The following is a 13,068-nucleotide window of genomic DNA, read 5'->3' as shown; positions in this document are numbered from 1 at the left end:
CTGTAGGGTTTATATCTGCGACACTGAGAAAGTACGTCATATATGTATCACCACTCGTAGTAACATTAAGCTCAGCTTGTTGAATTGATACATCACATCCATCTCCACTGATCTGAAGATCACCTTCCGAGTCCGTTATTCGAGGCTGTATAAGGCTGTACGAGAACGTGCATCGTACAGTGTGTACATAATCCTGCAATACTGTGGAGACCCTAACCATGAAAAAATATCATTGGACGCCAGTGCTGAATATGAATATGATGTCTAACAATTTGAAGTAACAACTTGAACACCGTAGGGGAGAGAGGAGAGGACATAAGTAACTTGAAACTTGGGTAGGAAAGGAAATTCTATCTACTACATATTCCCCAAATCACTGGCAGGAGAACAAGAAAACAAATATAGTACAGAAAAAAAGAGAAGAAAAGAAAGGGCGCGGCGCTTGATATCCTATCCTACACCGTTGAGTAGAGCGCATCTGTCTCTGTGTAGGATCCCTTTCTTACTCCTTGTCACTCATCGCAGCCTCGTATCTAAATGAAATATCATGTTAGCCACCGCCACAATTTCCACCGGGTAAAGGAGAACAATAACGTACCTCTTCCCACGGAATCCCCACAATCCCCAATTTCCGCACGAAATATCATGAGGATCCATATCATTCAAATCCCACCTCAAACTTCTAAAAATATTCTCCCCAGGTTCAAGCAACATATCAAACTCGCCCTTACACTTCTCACCCACCCACTTGATATCTCTCTCCATATCCCACTGCGTATAACCGGTACAAAGAATAGGAACCTTCGTCTCAAGTAACTGAGGCAGCGTCTCCTCCCACTCATGCGAACTGGCAGGGTGTCCAAGACCAGGATGGAACAGCATAAAGACATCAAGATAAGGATCGAAGGGCTGGAAATACTGCGCCTGATACATAGTGTGGAAGTAATCGACGTAGGTAGTTATCTTCATCTGGCCGCCGAGACGATCCTCGACGATACCGCCGAATGGGTTTTCGGGCGTTCGTTCGGGAGAGAGGGAATTCTGCGTCTCGGTTTGACATGCTCTCTGGTCCGATGAAGACGAGGTGGATTAGTGAGCGCGGGAACATGTATTGGAGTTGTAGCCAGACGTCGCGCGGGAGGGAGGATTCGGCTCGTGCGCCGAGGATGAAGATTCGGACTGGGGGGGGCTTTGAGGCGGAGGCCTTTTAGGTCGATGTCTTCGCCGGTTCGGGGTGGGTGGAGGGAGTAGCGGAGGGCTGGGAGGAGGGTATGTTAGCGGGTGGGTTCTTGAATTGGTGAAGTGTGTACAATTCAATTCCCTTCTCTTCTCTTTTATCCATGAACTGGGCTGGGCTCAATGAACATACCAGAAACACTCTTCAACCCCTCAGGCGTCAAACGATCCTTCCCCCGAATACTGTACGGACTAAGCTCATGCAAAACACTAGCAATAGTCTGCGGGTAAGTAAGCATGCGCGTAACCTGACGCATAGAGCGATCATCATTAACAGCGTCAAATTCCCGAGTATACATGAGGGTATCCCAATTAGTCATGTTAACCACGAAATTATCATCCTGAACACCGGGGTAATTGAATTCCGGGAAGAAGCGACCAGACTGAAGATCATGATCGTCCTCATTGATTTGTCGAAGCGTGTCACAAATCTCCAGATGAGCTTCGAAGTCATCCATCCAGTGTCCCTCGGAGCAGTAGACCGGTACACCGCAGTCCGGGCACTCGAAGTGCGAGTGAGCTGGGGGTAAACTGCTTCCACCGGCAGTTGCGTCCACAGTCTGAGTCTTTCGCGATTCGGGATCGTGAGGCGAGACGGGGGCACGGGTTTGTGCATGGTCTGGGTGAGGGCAGAAAGCATTTTGTTTGATGAATGCGGCTCGCTGGCGAATTGCTGGCGAGGGCGAGTTCGAGAAGGAGTGGAATAGATTGTCGGGTTTTAGCAAGGCTCGCGTGTCGACGGAGGGGCCGGTGGAGGTTGAGGCGGAGGCTTTCTGCGACAGGGTGGTAGGAGATTGAGATTGAGACTTTGCCGTAACGCTACCCTTGAGCTGCTCAGAGGTGTTTCCGCCGAGTGGGCGGTTGTTGCGCTCCGAGCCAAAGCTGCGAGTCCACGATGGGCTGATGGCGCATCTTCGGCGGACGTGGGCTAGGCTTTGGAGGCGAGCGGGCGTATGGGTTGATACCCGCACGCCTTTGCGGAGTACCTGAAGGCACTGGGCACAGGTGTAGCCTGTTGCCATTGCGAATTGGTGGTGATGGGGCAGGTAGAGCTAAAGCATGTGGTTGATCCCGGCCGTTTTTCCTTGAGGCCCGAGTTCACGTGACTTGATGTGGAGAGTAGGTGGTTTGATCGGATTTCATTTTAGAAAACTACTGGCTACTGTGCAGATCTGGGGAATTGTGAAGAGCTGCGCCAATTGTAAGGATTTTGATTAACTAGATTAAATGATAATTCTCGATAAAGGCAAAATGTAGAAACCGAGAAAAGCCTATGTATAATTGCAGTGCTAAGCATATGAACTATATATACTCCCAGCGTGTAAGTAGTGCAACAATTCCACTTAAGAGGCAGTGAATGAGTATCTACCTAGGTAGGTCGATATGCGTTTCCATATAAGTGTGCGCAATTTATGAGGAAAAAATGTAAATATGAAGTCAATTCTGAAGTGCATGGTGAATTTGATAGGAAAAAGACGCAGAGAAAGTACAGGAGGGTAGGTAAGGTAAGCGTTCAAGTTAGCCATGATCATTTATCCGTGTCGTCGTGAATATTAGCTAATGCTCATGAGGGACGTGAGTTTGTGCTGTGTGTATCTGATTAAAGTATCGTGGAAGTATCGTATCAATCTGCTTTGTTTTGCTTCGCTTTTCTTAGTGATGTCTGTCGCGCATTTGGACAAGAGTAGTCCACCCCTGGCAACAAGCCCTGGTCATACCATGTCCACACCAATTGCATTGAACAGGCACCAACGCAGAAGCGCCATTTCCATTGTCATTTCCATTTAGCTTCTCGGGACTACAATTCTCAGCACCACCACCGCCAGTACCCTTATTCAAAGGATTTTGCACCCTTAATTGACTCGGTAGTCCCCTGCCCGACGGATCTGAAGAAGAAGAGAAAATCGAGTTCCGCCGCGAAGAACTTTTGCGAGAAAACGTGCGAACGAGACGAGACTCGGATGGGAGGCGCTCTGGACATGCTAGTCGGGCGTATATCTCCGACGGCATGTCATGCCAGTATTTGCAAGAGCAGCAGATGACGAATAGTTTTGCGAGGACTTGGTCCTTTAGTGGCTTTTTTGTGCGTTGGACTAGATTTGATCTCATCATTGCGATTGGACCGTCCGGGACGAGGGGTGGATTTGGATTTGTCCTGGGAATGGGGAAATGGACGTTTGAGTTGGTTATTCCATTTGTTCCGGTATCTTGCAATTGAGTACTCATGGGTGGGTTTGTGTTGGGGGACTTTGGAGCTTGGAAGTTGGATGCTTGAGCTTGGGCCTTGGCGGCTTCAGAAGGCGAGGTCTGAGGTGACGAGGGCTGAGGTTTCATTTTTGTATGAGCTTTGGATATATCCAGAACTTCCTCATCTGCTGTGTCGTAGCTCGATCCCCCGTATGATGAATGCGATGATGTTCGACTATGTCCCGGTCGGTGTATGCTTTGCATAGAGGTATTGCCTGGACCTCCGTCCGTGAGTTGGTAGACCCGGCGTGTGGAATCAGTCTTCGAGTTCACTTGATCGAGTGCTGGTGTCGGTGCCAGTGCCGATGCCTCCTGTGTCTCTGCCACGACGATTGGTGCCCCCTGTGCCTCGTTGTTTGACTTCAGGCTCCCCGGCGTGATGATCGTGGACCGTCTGCCAGAATGTTTCAGTGGCGGAACCATTAGAGGGGACATATTTGCCTCTCTTTGCATATGTTCGGCTTTCGGATCGGGTGAGACTACACTCGTAGGCCGGTTCTCTTTTGACTTTTCACTTGCTGGGCGTTGGTGCTGGGAAGTGGCAGGAGCTTGCATTTTGGCAGTGACCAAATGGTCCGCCACTGGGTGGGTTGGTGGGCTTGATTTCTTGAAGCCATTCGTATTCAAACGACCTTGTTCTCTCTGTCCTTGTCCTTGTCCTTGTCCTTGTCCTTGTCCCTCGGGGAGACGAGACGGCGTCGTATTGCCATGACCATGACCAGCGGGCTGTGTTGCAGATTTTGAAGACCGCTCCTTCTTTTGATCGACATCTTTGTTTGTGAAGGGATTCAGGGCCAGAGGAGAGGACTTGTAGGTCTTTGGACTACTATCGACTCGGCCTTTCTTTGGGAAATTCCCCGGTGTTGATGCGGCTATCGCTGTCGAGCCATGGAAAGCCTTAGGGCTAGTTTGAGTGGGAGAGTTCTCTGGGGGAGTACGTAGCGCGTTGTTTGCTTGACGGGCCGCTATGACTGAAGCTGGTGGGCAAGCTTCAAGCTGTGCAGTATTTCTCGGGCTCTGATTCCGCGGAGGAAGGGAACCATTAGGAATTGATACGTTGTGGTTTCTGCTTGCCACGCCTGGCGCGTTTCTCTCGACTCGAAGTGCTGCGGTGAAAGAATCGCGGTCGAGATCTGCAGATAGTTCCGTCGCCTGCGAATGTGCATGGGTAGTTGGATGAGGTGTAGCCATAGCCTTACTGGGGGGATAGCCAGTGGAGGATCCATTGGGAGCATGCTTATCCGACCTTGTGAATTTTGATCTGAATGATGCCCTTCTCGATGTCACAGTGTTCTTTGGCTCCGTGCCTCCATTCTTTTCCTTCCATTCTTCAGCCACCTTCCAGTTCTCACGAAGATCATCTGACTTGGCCGTAGTGTGGTGCAGCGTCCGAGGCATCTGATGCGACGGTACCAGACTTGTTCCGTGGCGGGTTGCGAGTTCACGAGAGACGGCAGTACCGAACTGTTCAGGCAGCGTTAAGGGGAGTGTTGGAGGTCCATTCTCGATCGAGCTACGCGATTCCCTATCACTGCCAGTCATTGAACTCGCTCGCGATCGAGATCGTCGCTTGGAGGAGAAAAGTGAGGTGAAGCTTGATGATCTGGGTCTTTCGGTATTGGCACTTGATGAGCGGGTTGAGCTGCCTAGAGGTTGCTTTTTCGTCAAGCGGCGAGAATTTCTGTCGTAGATGCCTTGATCTAATTTGAATTGGGCCTCTTCAAGATGAGAGAGGCGCTTTTCGAGCTCTTTGCGCTCTGCCTCGAGTCGCTTGGTGGCGCGTCGTTCTTTGCGATTGACGTCTTTCTCCCAGGTTGGAGATCTGCAGATGAGATCTATGTCGGCGGTACTCGCATTGTTGGTAGTGTTGGTATTGGTATTAGCATTAGGGGTACTCATATCTGAAGCCGGTTGTTTGGGGTCTTCATCTTGAACCCGCACTGGATGCACTGGGGGACTTGAACCCGGCGTACTGACGGATGGCAGGCGAGAATTCCGAGAGGAATGTGTCAAAGAACTGGGCATGGTTTCGCCAGCGATAGTGCTGCCGGCACCAGCACCGACGTCGAAGCCGATGGTGATTTCGGACTTGGGTACCAAGGCAGCGTTCCTCGCCTGATCCGCCTGAAAGCCATCGCTCGCGCGTTTCTTCGGGCAGGTTAACACAAGGTCAAATGCAAATGCAGGGGAGAAAGGATGGAGTTCATTTACCTTATCCAGTCGATCCACATTAAAGACGCGCTGAATATGCTCGGAGATGGAGGATCGCCGACTTCTGCGGGGCTGATCGTCCGACATGGCGTTCAGAGTCTTGGTCGCATGGGGACAGAGACAGGGGCTGGAGTAGTGGTGGAATCGAGAGCTGAACGAGTGAATGCTCTGCGATTCAAGGGGACAGGAGAAAAAGAGAAGAGGGGAAGCCCCCTGAACTCCGAGCAAAGAAGGAAAAGGGAGAAATTGGAGGATGAACCGCAGTCGGGATCGAAGAAAGAAATTCCAAACTTGCGAGTTGCCACTGTGTGAGGTGAGACCTGCAGGACCGGTGATCCAAGTGCCCTTTTTTTGTGACAGCTCGACAGAGAAGTTTCTGCTAAGATTTTTCAGATTATTTTAACCAGAATGTCAGAATTATTCGATAATGCTAGATGTTAGTATTTCTATAATATTATTGTTTACTGCCATGGTTCTGCCTGTTCTGTTCTACTCTGCTCTACTCTGCTCTACTCTGCTCTGCTCTGCTCTGCTCTGCTCTGCTCTGCTCTGCTCTGCTCTGCTAACTGGCTGGATTGGCAATGTTTCACGATAATAACTTGAATTAAAGCAAGTCTGATTTATGCATTCACTACTGGTACTATTCTATAAACACAGTAGCGTAATCATCTACTGTATACTCTACTGTACTCTGGGTATATCTTTTGTTCTCTGGCACTGCCCCGCTTGGCAACCGTGGGACAAGATGACAGACAACCTTATTCACTCACCACCACATCTCCCCTACAACACTCACTTCTCACCTCTCACCTCTCACCTCTCACAGTCACAGTCACTCACTACACTCGACCATATCCATCATGGCCCAAAACCAACACTCTGGCGCTCCGCCTAGCTACGAGGACTCACAGATGGCTTCCTCCTCAGCCTCAGCCTCAACCTCAGCCTCAATTCAACCACCACCATATCACAACTGGCAAGAAGCCGTCCCCGATACATCGATTTTCCCACCACCCCCAGTATCAGGCTACTACAGTTCAGGCGCAGGTAACGCCTCCGCCACCGACGCAGATCGAGCCCACCAATTCTGCGACTCAACCCCACTCTGGACCCCAGTCTTACCATCATCAACCGTCTGGAACGAAGTGCACACCCACGACATCCGACCCGTACAGCCGCGTGAATTCCACGGCAAGTTAACCACAACGTCCCGCGGTCATTGGAAGGGAAGCTCAACCGATCGGAACGGCGACTGTGTCCTATTGACGCATTTACCGTTGTACTTTGCCGCGGTGGATTCCCCATTCGCGCAGAGCAGGAAGAAGACGATTTATTTTGAACTCAAGTTGAAGGGTCTTCGCGCTGGGCCGGGTTCCGGTGGTGATGGTGACGATGCATCCGGGTTCACGATGGGATTTGCAGCGGGCCCTTATCCTTCTTGGAGATCTCCTGGTTGGGAACGGGGTAGTTTGGGCGTATGCTCTGATGATGGGTGTCGATTTGTGAATGATTCATGGGGAGGGCGAGACTTCACAACACCGGTTCAGATCGGCGAGACGGTTGGTCTGGGCATGGTCTTTGATATTCCGGATCGTCCGATTTTGAGCGCCGACGACAGCAAGAAGTCGAAAAGGTGCAAAGTGGAGGTCTTTTTCACCCGTAATGGGCGACCTGCTGGTGGGTGGAACTTGCACGAAGAAGTAGATGAGGATTCTGGCGGGGTTAATGGCTTAGAAGGGGACTTTGACCTGTATGGGGCCATTGGGTTGTTTGGTGGCGTCGACTTTGAGTCTTGCTTTGACCCTGCAGGGTGGCTCTGGAAGCCTACGTAGATTCCTTCGAGAGCATTGTGCGTCTGGTGCTTTTGGTGCTTTTTTTTCATTTTACCTCACCACACCACACCACACCACACCACACCCCTGTCAGGATCGGGCTTCGGCTTCCAATCCGGGACAGCCTCCAATCCGATTTCAATCTTGCTTCTGCTTGTCATGCCAAGTTTCAGGGACCAAATACCCGTTAGGGCTGAGATTGACCTAATTCTTATATCTTATTGGGGGTTTATTTTTGGCTTTGCAGCTGTTTTGTGATAGGTCACGATGCTTATTTTTTTGCTAGACCCTGGGTGGCTTGAGGGCATGACATGACTTGATATGTACGATTATATCAAATTACGGAGGAAGGTTAGTTAGTTAGCTAGTTTAGCTTGGCCATATCGTAGCCATATGTACTAGAACAAAGGGAGTGGAGATGTTTCCAATATGACAGAAAATCCTGGCTGCATTCGAATTCTACTATCTACTCCGAGTCCCGTCTTGTGTACTTCCCCTGTCCCTGTTGGCATTAGCATTAGCATTAGAAATACATTCCACCCATCTCTGATATCACATTTCGCTCCGAATCAAGCAGCGCGCATGGAACTATTATCCAGCGCTCCGAGGTAACCGCCGAGCACGGCATATGAGAGGCTGGTTCAACGGGCTGCCGAGGCTTGCCAGACGCTATGTAGCAGGTAGCAGGGGTAACATGCCGCCATCGTGCATCCCCGGTTCTAGAAAGCTATCGGCCTCGCTCCTTTGCATCACTTCCTTGTAGATGTGCGCATTAGTGCGTTCGGGGGGAAGTAACTCCTGCATTCCCGACCTGCAGTAGAGTACAGTTGTCGTATGGCGTAGATTAGTTAGCTGCTAGCAGGGGTATGTACATAGGGGTAGCGGGTTGTATTTACGGAGAACATCCATATGGTATGTACAGAGTATGCAAGTATGTATTAGCCCCGGGGCCCCCTCCACTAGTCCTCCATTCGGAATCGAGGATTCGAGAGTATTCTGCAGTATTAGAAAGTAATATATATGTTTCTCTTTTGGGATAGTTTGGATGTACTTTTGGTTTTCTTTTTCTTTTATGGAATACTGTACTCTTTTTTAATTAAAAAAAAAGTTCTCTAGTTTTCCCCTTTTCCTCCTTTCGGCCCTCCCTTATGCCCCCGTCCGATCCGCACTGTAAATCTATGAAACGAGCTTGCATGAACAGCAGCAAAACCTAGAACTGGAACTAGAACTACTTCAAGTTGACGTCACAAACTACCCGTCCCGCGGTGGGATCGTCTCTTTGCATGCATACATATTCCGAACAGCATTCATTTCATGCTTACCAGTGGGTTTGGTGTAATTTGGCTTATGTCTTCTTGTGAAGATGAAGATCCGGAGGCATCGGCTACGTGAGTCGAGTCGATTCGGACCTAGGTTCTAGCCCGACCAAGTTCGGTTTGGTTTGTATTGGCCTAGACTCGCCGGTTTCACATCCTTGACATACGAGTAGGGATGAGCCTCAGAGCCGCGTACAAGCAGTCTGAATTGAAGTTTAGACCACGCCAGGGTTGCCTGACCCAGAGACATAGGTTCTAAAAACAGCTTCGTGCTTCCCGCCGTTCATGGAGAGAGGCCCGAGCCATCTGGAGCTGGAACTGGGGAGCGCAATGACCGCATATCAAAATGCATGTCATGCGCTTGGACGAAAGGGGCAGTAGTTACTCGGTACATTATCGCTTTTTTGTCGCGTTCTTTATCTGGGAGGTTTTTTTTACTATGTACATACTTACTTTACTATGTATGTGCTTACATGGGTTCTATTCGAAGGAATCTGCGAGGATCCTCGTGGGGGTTTTTTTCATGTCATTCCTACTGAATAGGGTAAGGTACAGAGGTACTTTGAATTGACATCTGAAGATACATTGTACTTATTGAGTGAAGGCTTGGCAGTATTTAAATGTGGATCACAGGAAACGAGCATGAATCATAGGTTCACTCGGATTATGAACGGAGTCAAAGTATACGATGACCATTGATGTAACTTGAACGGGACGAACACGAGGCGCAACACGCAATGGCATTGCAAAATTGTAATCACTTCATCAATGGGAATTGATTGCGCCATATCCATATCCATGTTCTTCTAGGCCCGAGACCGAAACCATTGTGTCCACAATTAAAAGGACCGACTGAAGGGAGTGGTCACTTAGACCAGGTACCTGCTGTAGGTACTGGAGTAGCCGACTTCGCGCCTTGGTACAAATCGCACTATAGCCAACGACGGAGCGTAAATGTAATACCGGGAAGAACCCTCCTCTACGAACAGTCCAGTGGGGACCGAAATCGGTGATAAACCCGAGACTACCCTCGATGGTTACAGCGGCTGCAGCCTCGCTGCAGCTAAGAAATCAGGGCGTCGGCCGGGCAGGTCCAGTAAGCGAGCAGAGGGCTAGACGGTTGAAGCATGCCCCAGGTATCGAGCCAATGGAGATCGGACGAAAGCTCCTCGAAAGACGGAGCGACTCCTGAGCCTCCGGAGAACGGATGTGATATTACACGGGACAGTGCGCAACCCCCTGCAGTGCAGGGTGGGGAGGAGAGAGAGGCTGGCCGTTGCCACCAGATCGCACGCGCTACACCTGTACGGAGTACATATGTACCCAGGGTGTACCCATTCGACAAAGATGTGTTTCGTCCCGCGCACATCGATTTGAAATTGTGGACGCTGACAAGCCGACCACGTCGACAATGAGTGGAGCTGAGGAGAAGAGGAACGGCGCTTGGTGGGGTCGATTATCGTCGCAGAAATGCATCAATATGGAGAACGAGAACGGAGACGGAGATGGGACGGGGAGTTTCTCATTGTCCAATTTACTATGGATACGCTATTTTATACGACTCTGTAGGTCGTTTCCCCCTTCTTATTCTATTCAAAGGTACTTTTTAGTAGGGTCTTATTTTTTGCATGATTTTTTGGATGTTTTTAATTGTATTTTTTGAATTCCCTCTCGCTCGGCCGACGACAAGCGTGGATCTTGCGCGCTCGCGCAAAGATCCACCCTCGGCGTAACGCCGCTTGTGACTGTACGGAGTCCTCCCGTACCTATCGTATGGATACTCGTACAGGGAAAGAGAGAGAGCCCCACGGCCGATCTAAATGGTGTTGCTCCCCCATTCCCGACCAAAACGGGTAACACGAGAGTTGGATAGTGTATTTTGTGAGGAGGGGCGGGCGTCGCAGATGTGGGATTGCTAAGCTTGCCATTTGTCGGAAGATCAAAGCGAATTATGGCTAATCGGCTTGTCTGCGCCAAAAAGGTAAACTGATGAGGACGAGAGGGGAAAGCCGTGTGGGATCGACCTCCTCCCCCCCCCGTCCCCGTCCCCGTCTCCAGCTGCAAGTCATCTCTCCCTTTTTTTCCCACTTTCCGTGGTCCTGTCAGGTCTTGGTGCGAAAGTTGAATTCAAGTTCCCACTTAGTTTAGTTTCCGTAGAGCACTGTACTCCGTAGGCACTCCCGTACACTTCGGGGTAGACATCCCCGTCTCCGTTGGATGTCCGTGGCAGTTCTAGTTCTAGTTCTAGTTACCATTTGATTTTCCACTTTGTTTGATTCGGTTTAATCTCGGTTTACTAAAGATCGCTTTTTATTACTTTACTTTCCTCTCCTCTCCCTCCCCCTTGTCCATTTTTGCCGAGTGGCTATGCTGACTCAAGACTCAAGATTCTTGTTGCCTCATGAGATATCGAAATAAGGAACAAAGTGCGCGCGACTCAGTGGATCCGGACTCTTCCGGGATTTGAAGTCGGAGCTGTGAATTTCCATTCCAGTGTGGAGTCCCGGACAACACTGGGTCCAAGGGAGTCCGTGCAGCCGAGATACGCGTCTGTTTCACTCATGACCGAGTGCTCCATGATCCATGAATCGGCCGGGGGGGGGGGGTACGATCTGGCGGTTCGGTTCGAGAGTAGGCAACTGGGGGGACTGCGCCTCTAACGGTTATTGCTGGGCCTGCATTCCAACGACAGGGCTGGTGCAGCACTTGACTGGAAAAGGGAGGGGGGAGGCAAGCACAGTCGCAGCTCGTACGCAGAGAAGGGTTGGTGGGCTGTAGGTTGCCACTAGAGTCAAAATCGAATGCAACGGCCTGTGCAAGTGACAAAGTACCAGATTGCGTGGACCCCGAAGAACAATGCAGCCAGTACTTGGCGGGTTGGGCTGTGCAGTGATCTCTTCAATATACTTTGCAGCCGATCCTCGAGCGCGTGCGGAGATAACGATGGCCCTTTTAGGCCGGGTGCAGATGGCTGGCCGCACGAGCTCCGGCTGAGATTAGACGCCAGTGCGCGTCTACTTTGGCCAGGATGTTGGAAGGATTTCCATGTGCAAAAGGGAGGATGGAGGATGACTGGTGAACCCCTGTCTATAGGGAAAAGTTGATACACCCGGCAAAAGTATATCCAAGAGCTAAGTATGCAGTAAGTACCATGGCATATAGGGATGTACTAGTATAGTGGTAAGTGTCGTATATTTCTACCGAACACAACCGAAATGATCTACTGTACTTCTCTCATAAACAGACAATCTCCTCTATTCTCCTCCAGTCACCGGGATATGCACTATCTTGGACTAATGGGCTAATGGATGGTTAGTCGCTATTGCTGACAACCTTCGCGCCACCCAGTTGGGTCGCCTAACCCTGTTTAGGGGCGTCCGCGGCATCGACCGCGCCTTTTCTTTCTTTGAGTTGCCTTAGGTGGTCGGAATGATACCTCCTGATACCTTTTTCGGCCATTCTTGCTAACCTACTGACTACACCCTCCACAATATCCTATCAAGTTTCCAAGGTTTCCCTTCGTGCTGACACTTACCACATAAATACGCCCTACACGACCCATGTATCACAACAAATACCACACTACAGTGTATATTTAACCCCCACTAACTCCATTACTTGGCGCTAGTATGTATGAATGCCCCACTCAAGCTTCACCCGCCCACGACTGGCCAAGTCACGGCGTGTGGCGATCGCCGCTAGGATTTCCCGCCCCATTTCGCGTGACTTTCGTGCCCCGGTTACCGTGCAGGAGTGGGTTCGTCGTCGAGATGGGCTTTTCTGGTCTGGTGCGCTGTTCTGCTTCCAAGACGCACGTTAAAATTAAGGAATCCATCCTGTGCCACATAAGGCGTGCGAATCACGGTCGATCATTTCTCGCTCCACGTTGGCGTTGGTCCTGGCGCTGAGCAGAGAGAGGTACACTCCATACAGCACGCGGAAAGGCTTTACCCAAACACGCTAGCATACTGGGGGTCTGCTCAATTTCTTCCACTAATCAGTGTTTCATGTTCTTCGTGAGTGGTTCCCCTGATAGCGCGCGCGTGCAGCATTTCTATGAAGTACGGCAGAAGAGAACTCCTGTACGAATACTCTTCAGATTGGTCATTATTAGTAACGTGTACGATGTACACGACTAGTTACTTATCTATAGCTACTCGTACCTGCTGTACCTGTACCCATGTCGATCAAGACCAAGTTAAGAATAGAAAAAAAAAGGTTCGGCT

General features: G+C 50.2%; 3 protein-coding genes across 3 annotated transcripts; 1 reads left to right on the top strand and 2 right to left on the bottom strand.

The window, feature by feature from the left end:
• Window positions 1-502: 502 nt before the first annotated feature.
• N7509_013233 (putative mRNA processing protein (Mss51)) lies at window positions 503-2,258 on the bottom strand (the record flags this gene model as incomplete). Its single annotated transcript, XM_056637870.1, has 4 exons — window positions 503-533; window positions 599-1,065; window positions 1,107-1,258; window positions 1,370-2,258. 4 exons carry the CDS (start codon window positions 2,256-2,258, stop codon window positions 503-505), a joined length of 1,539 nt encoding a protein of 512 aa, XP_056481377.1.
• A 631-nt stretch (window positions 2,259-2,889) lies between these two features.
• On the bottom strand, window positions 2,890-5,781 carry N7509_013232 (uncharacterized protein; the record flags this gene model as incomplete). Its single annotated transcript, XM_056637869.1, has 1 exon — window positions 2,890-5,781. One exon carries the CDS (start codon window positions 5,779-5,781, stop codon window positions 2,890-2,892), a length of 2,892 nt encoding a protein of 963 aa, XP_056481376.1.
• Window positions 5,782-6,554: 773 nt separating this feature from the next.
• N7509_013231 (SSH4 family protein) lies at window positions 6,555-7,526 on the top strand (the record flags this gene model as incomplete). The annotated part of the gene is made up of 1 exon (XM_056637868.1): window positions 6,555-7,526. The coding sequence occupies one exon, from the start codon at window positions 6,555-6,557 to the stop codon at window positions 7,524-7,526; it is 972 nt and encodes a 323-aa protein (XP_056481375.1).
• Window positions 7,527-13,068: the final 5,542 nt, after the last annotated feature.

Source organism: Penicillium cosmopolitanum, assembly GCF_028827165.1.
Source record: "Penicillium cosmopolitanum strain IBT 29677 chromosome Unknown utg000012l:1.0-3308103.0:1.0-3310761.0, whole genome shotgun sequence".
Lineage (NCBI taxonomy): Eukaryota > Fungi > Ascomycota > Eurotiomycetes > Eurotiales > Aspergillaceae > Penicillium > Penicillium cosmopolitanum.
The sequence above is the reverse complement of the archived record's forward strand: the minus strand, read 5'-3'. Positions and strand labels throughout refer to the sequence as shown.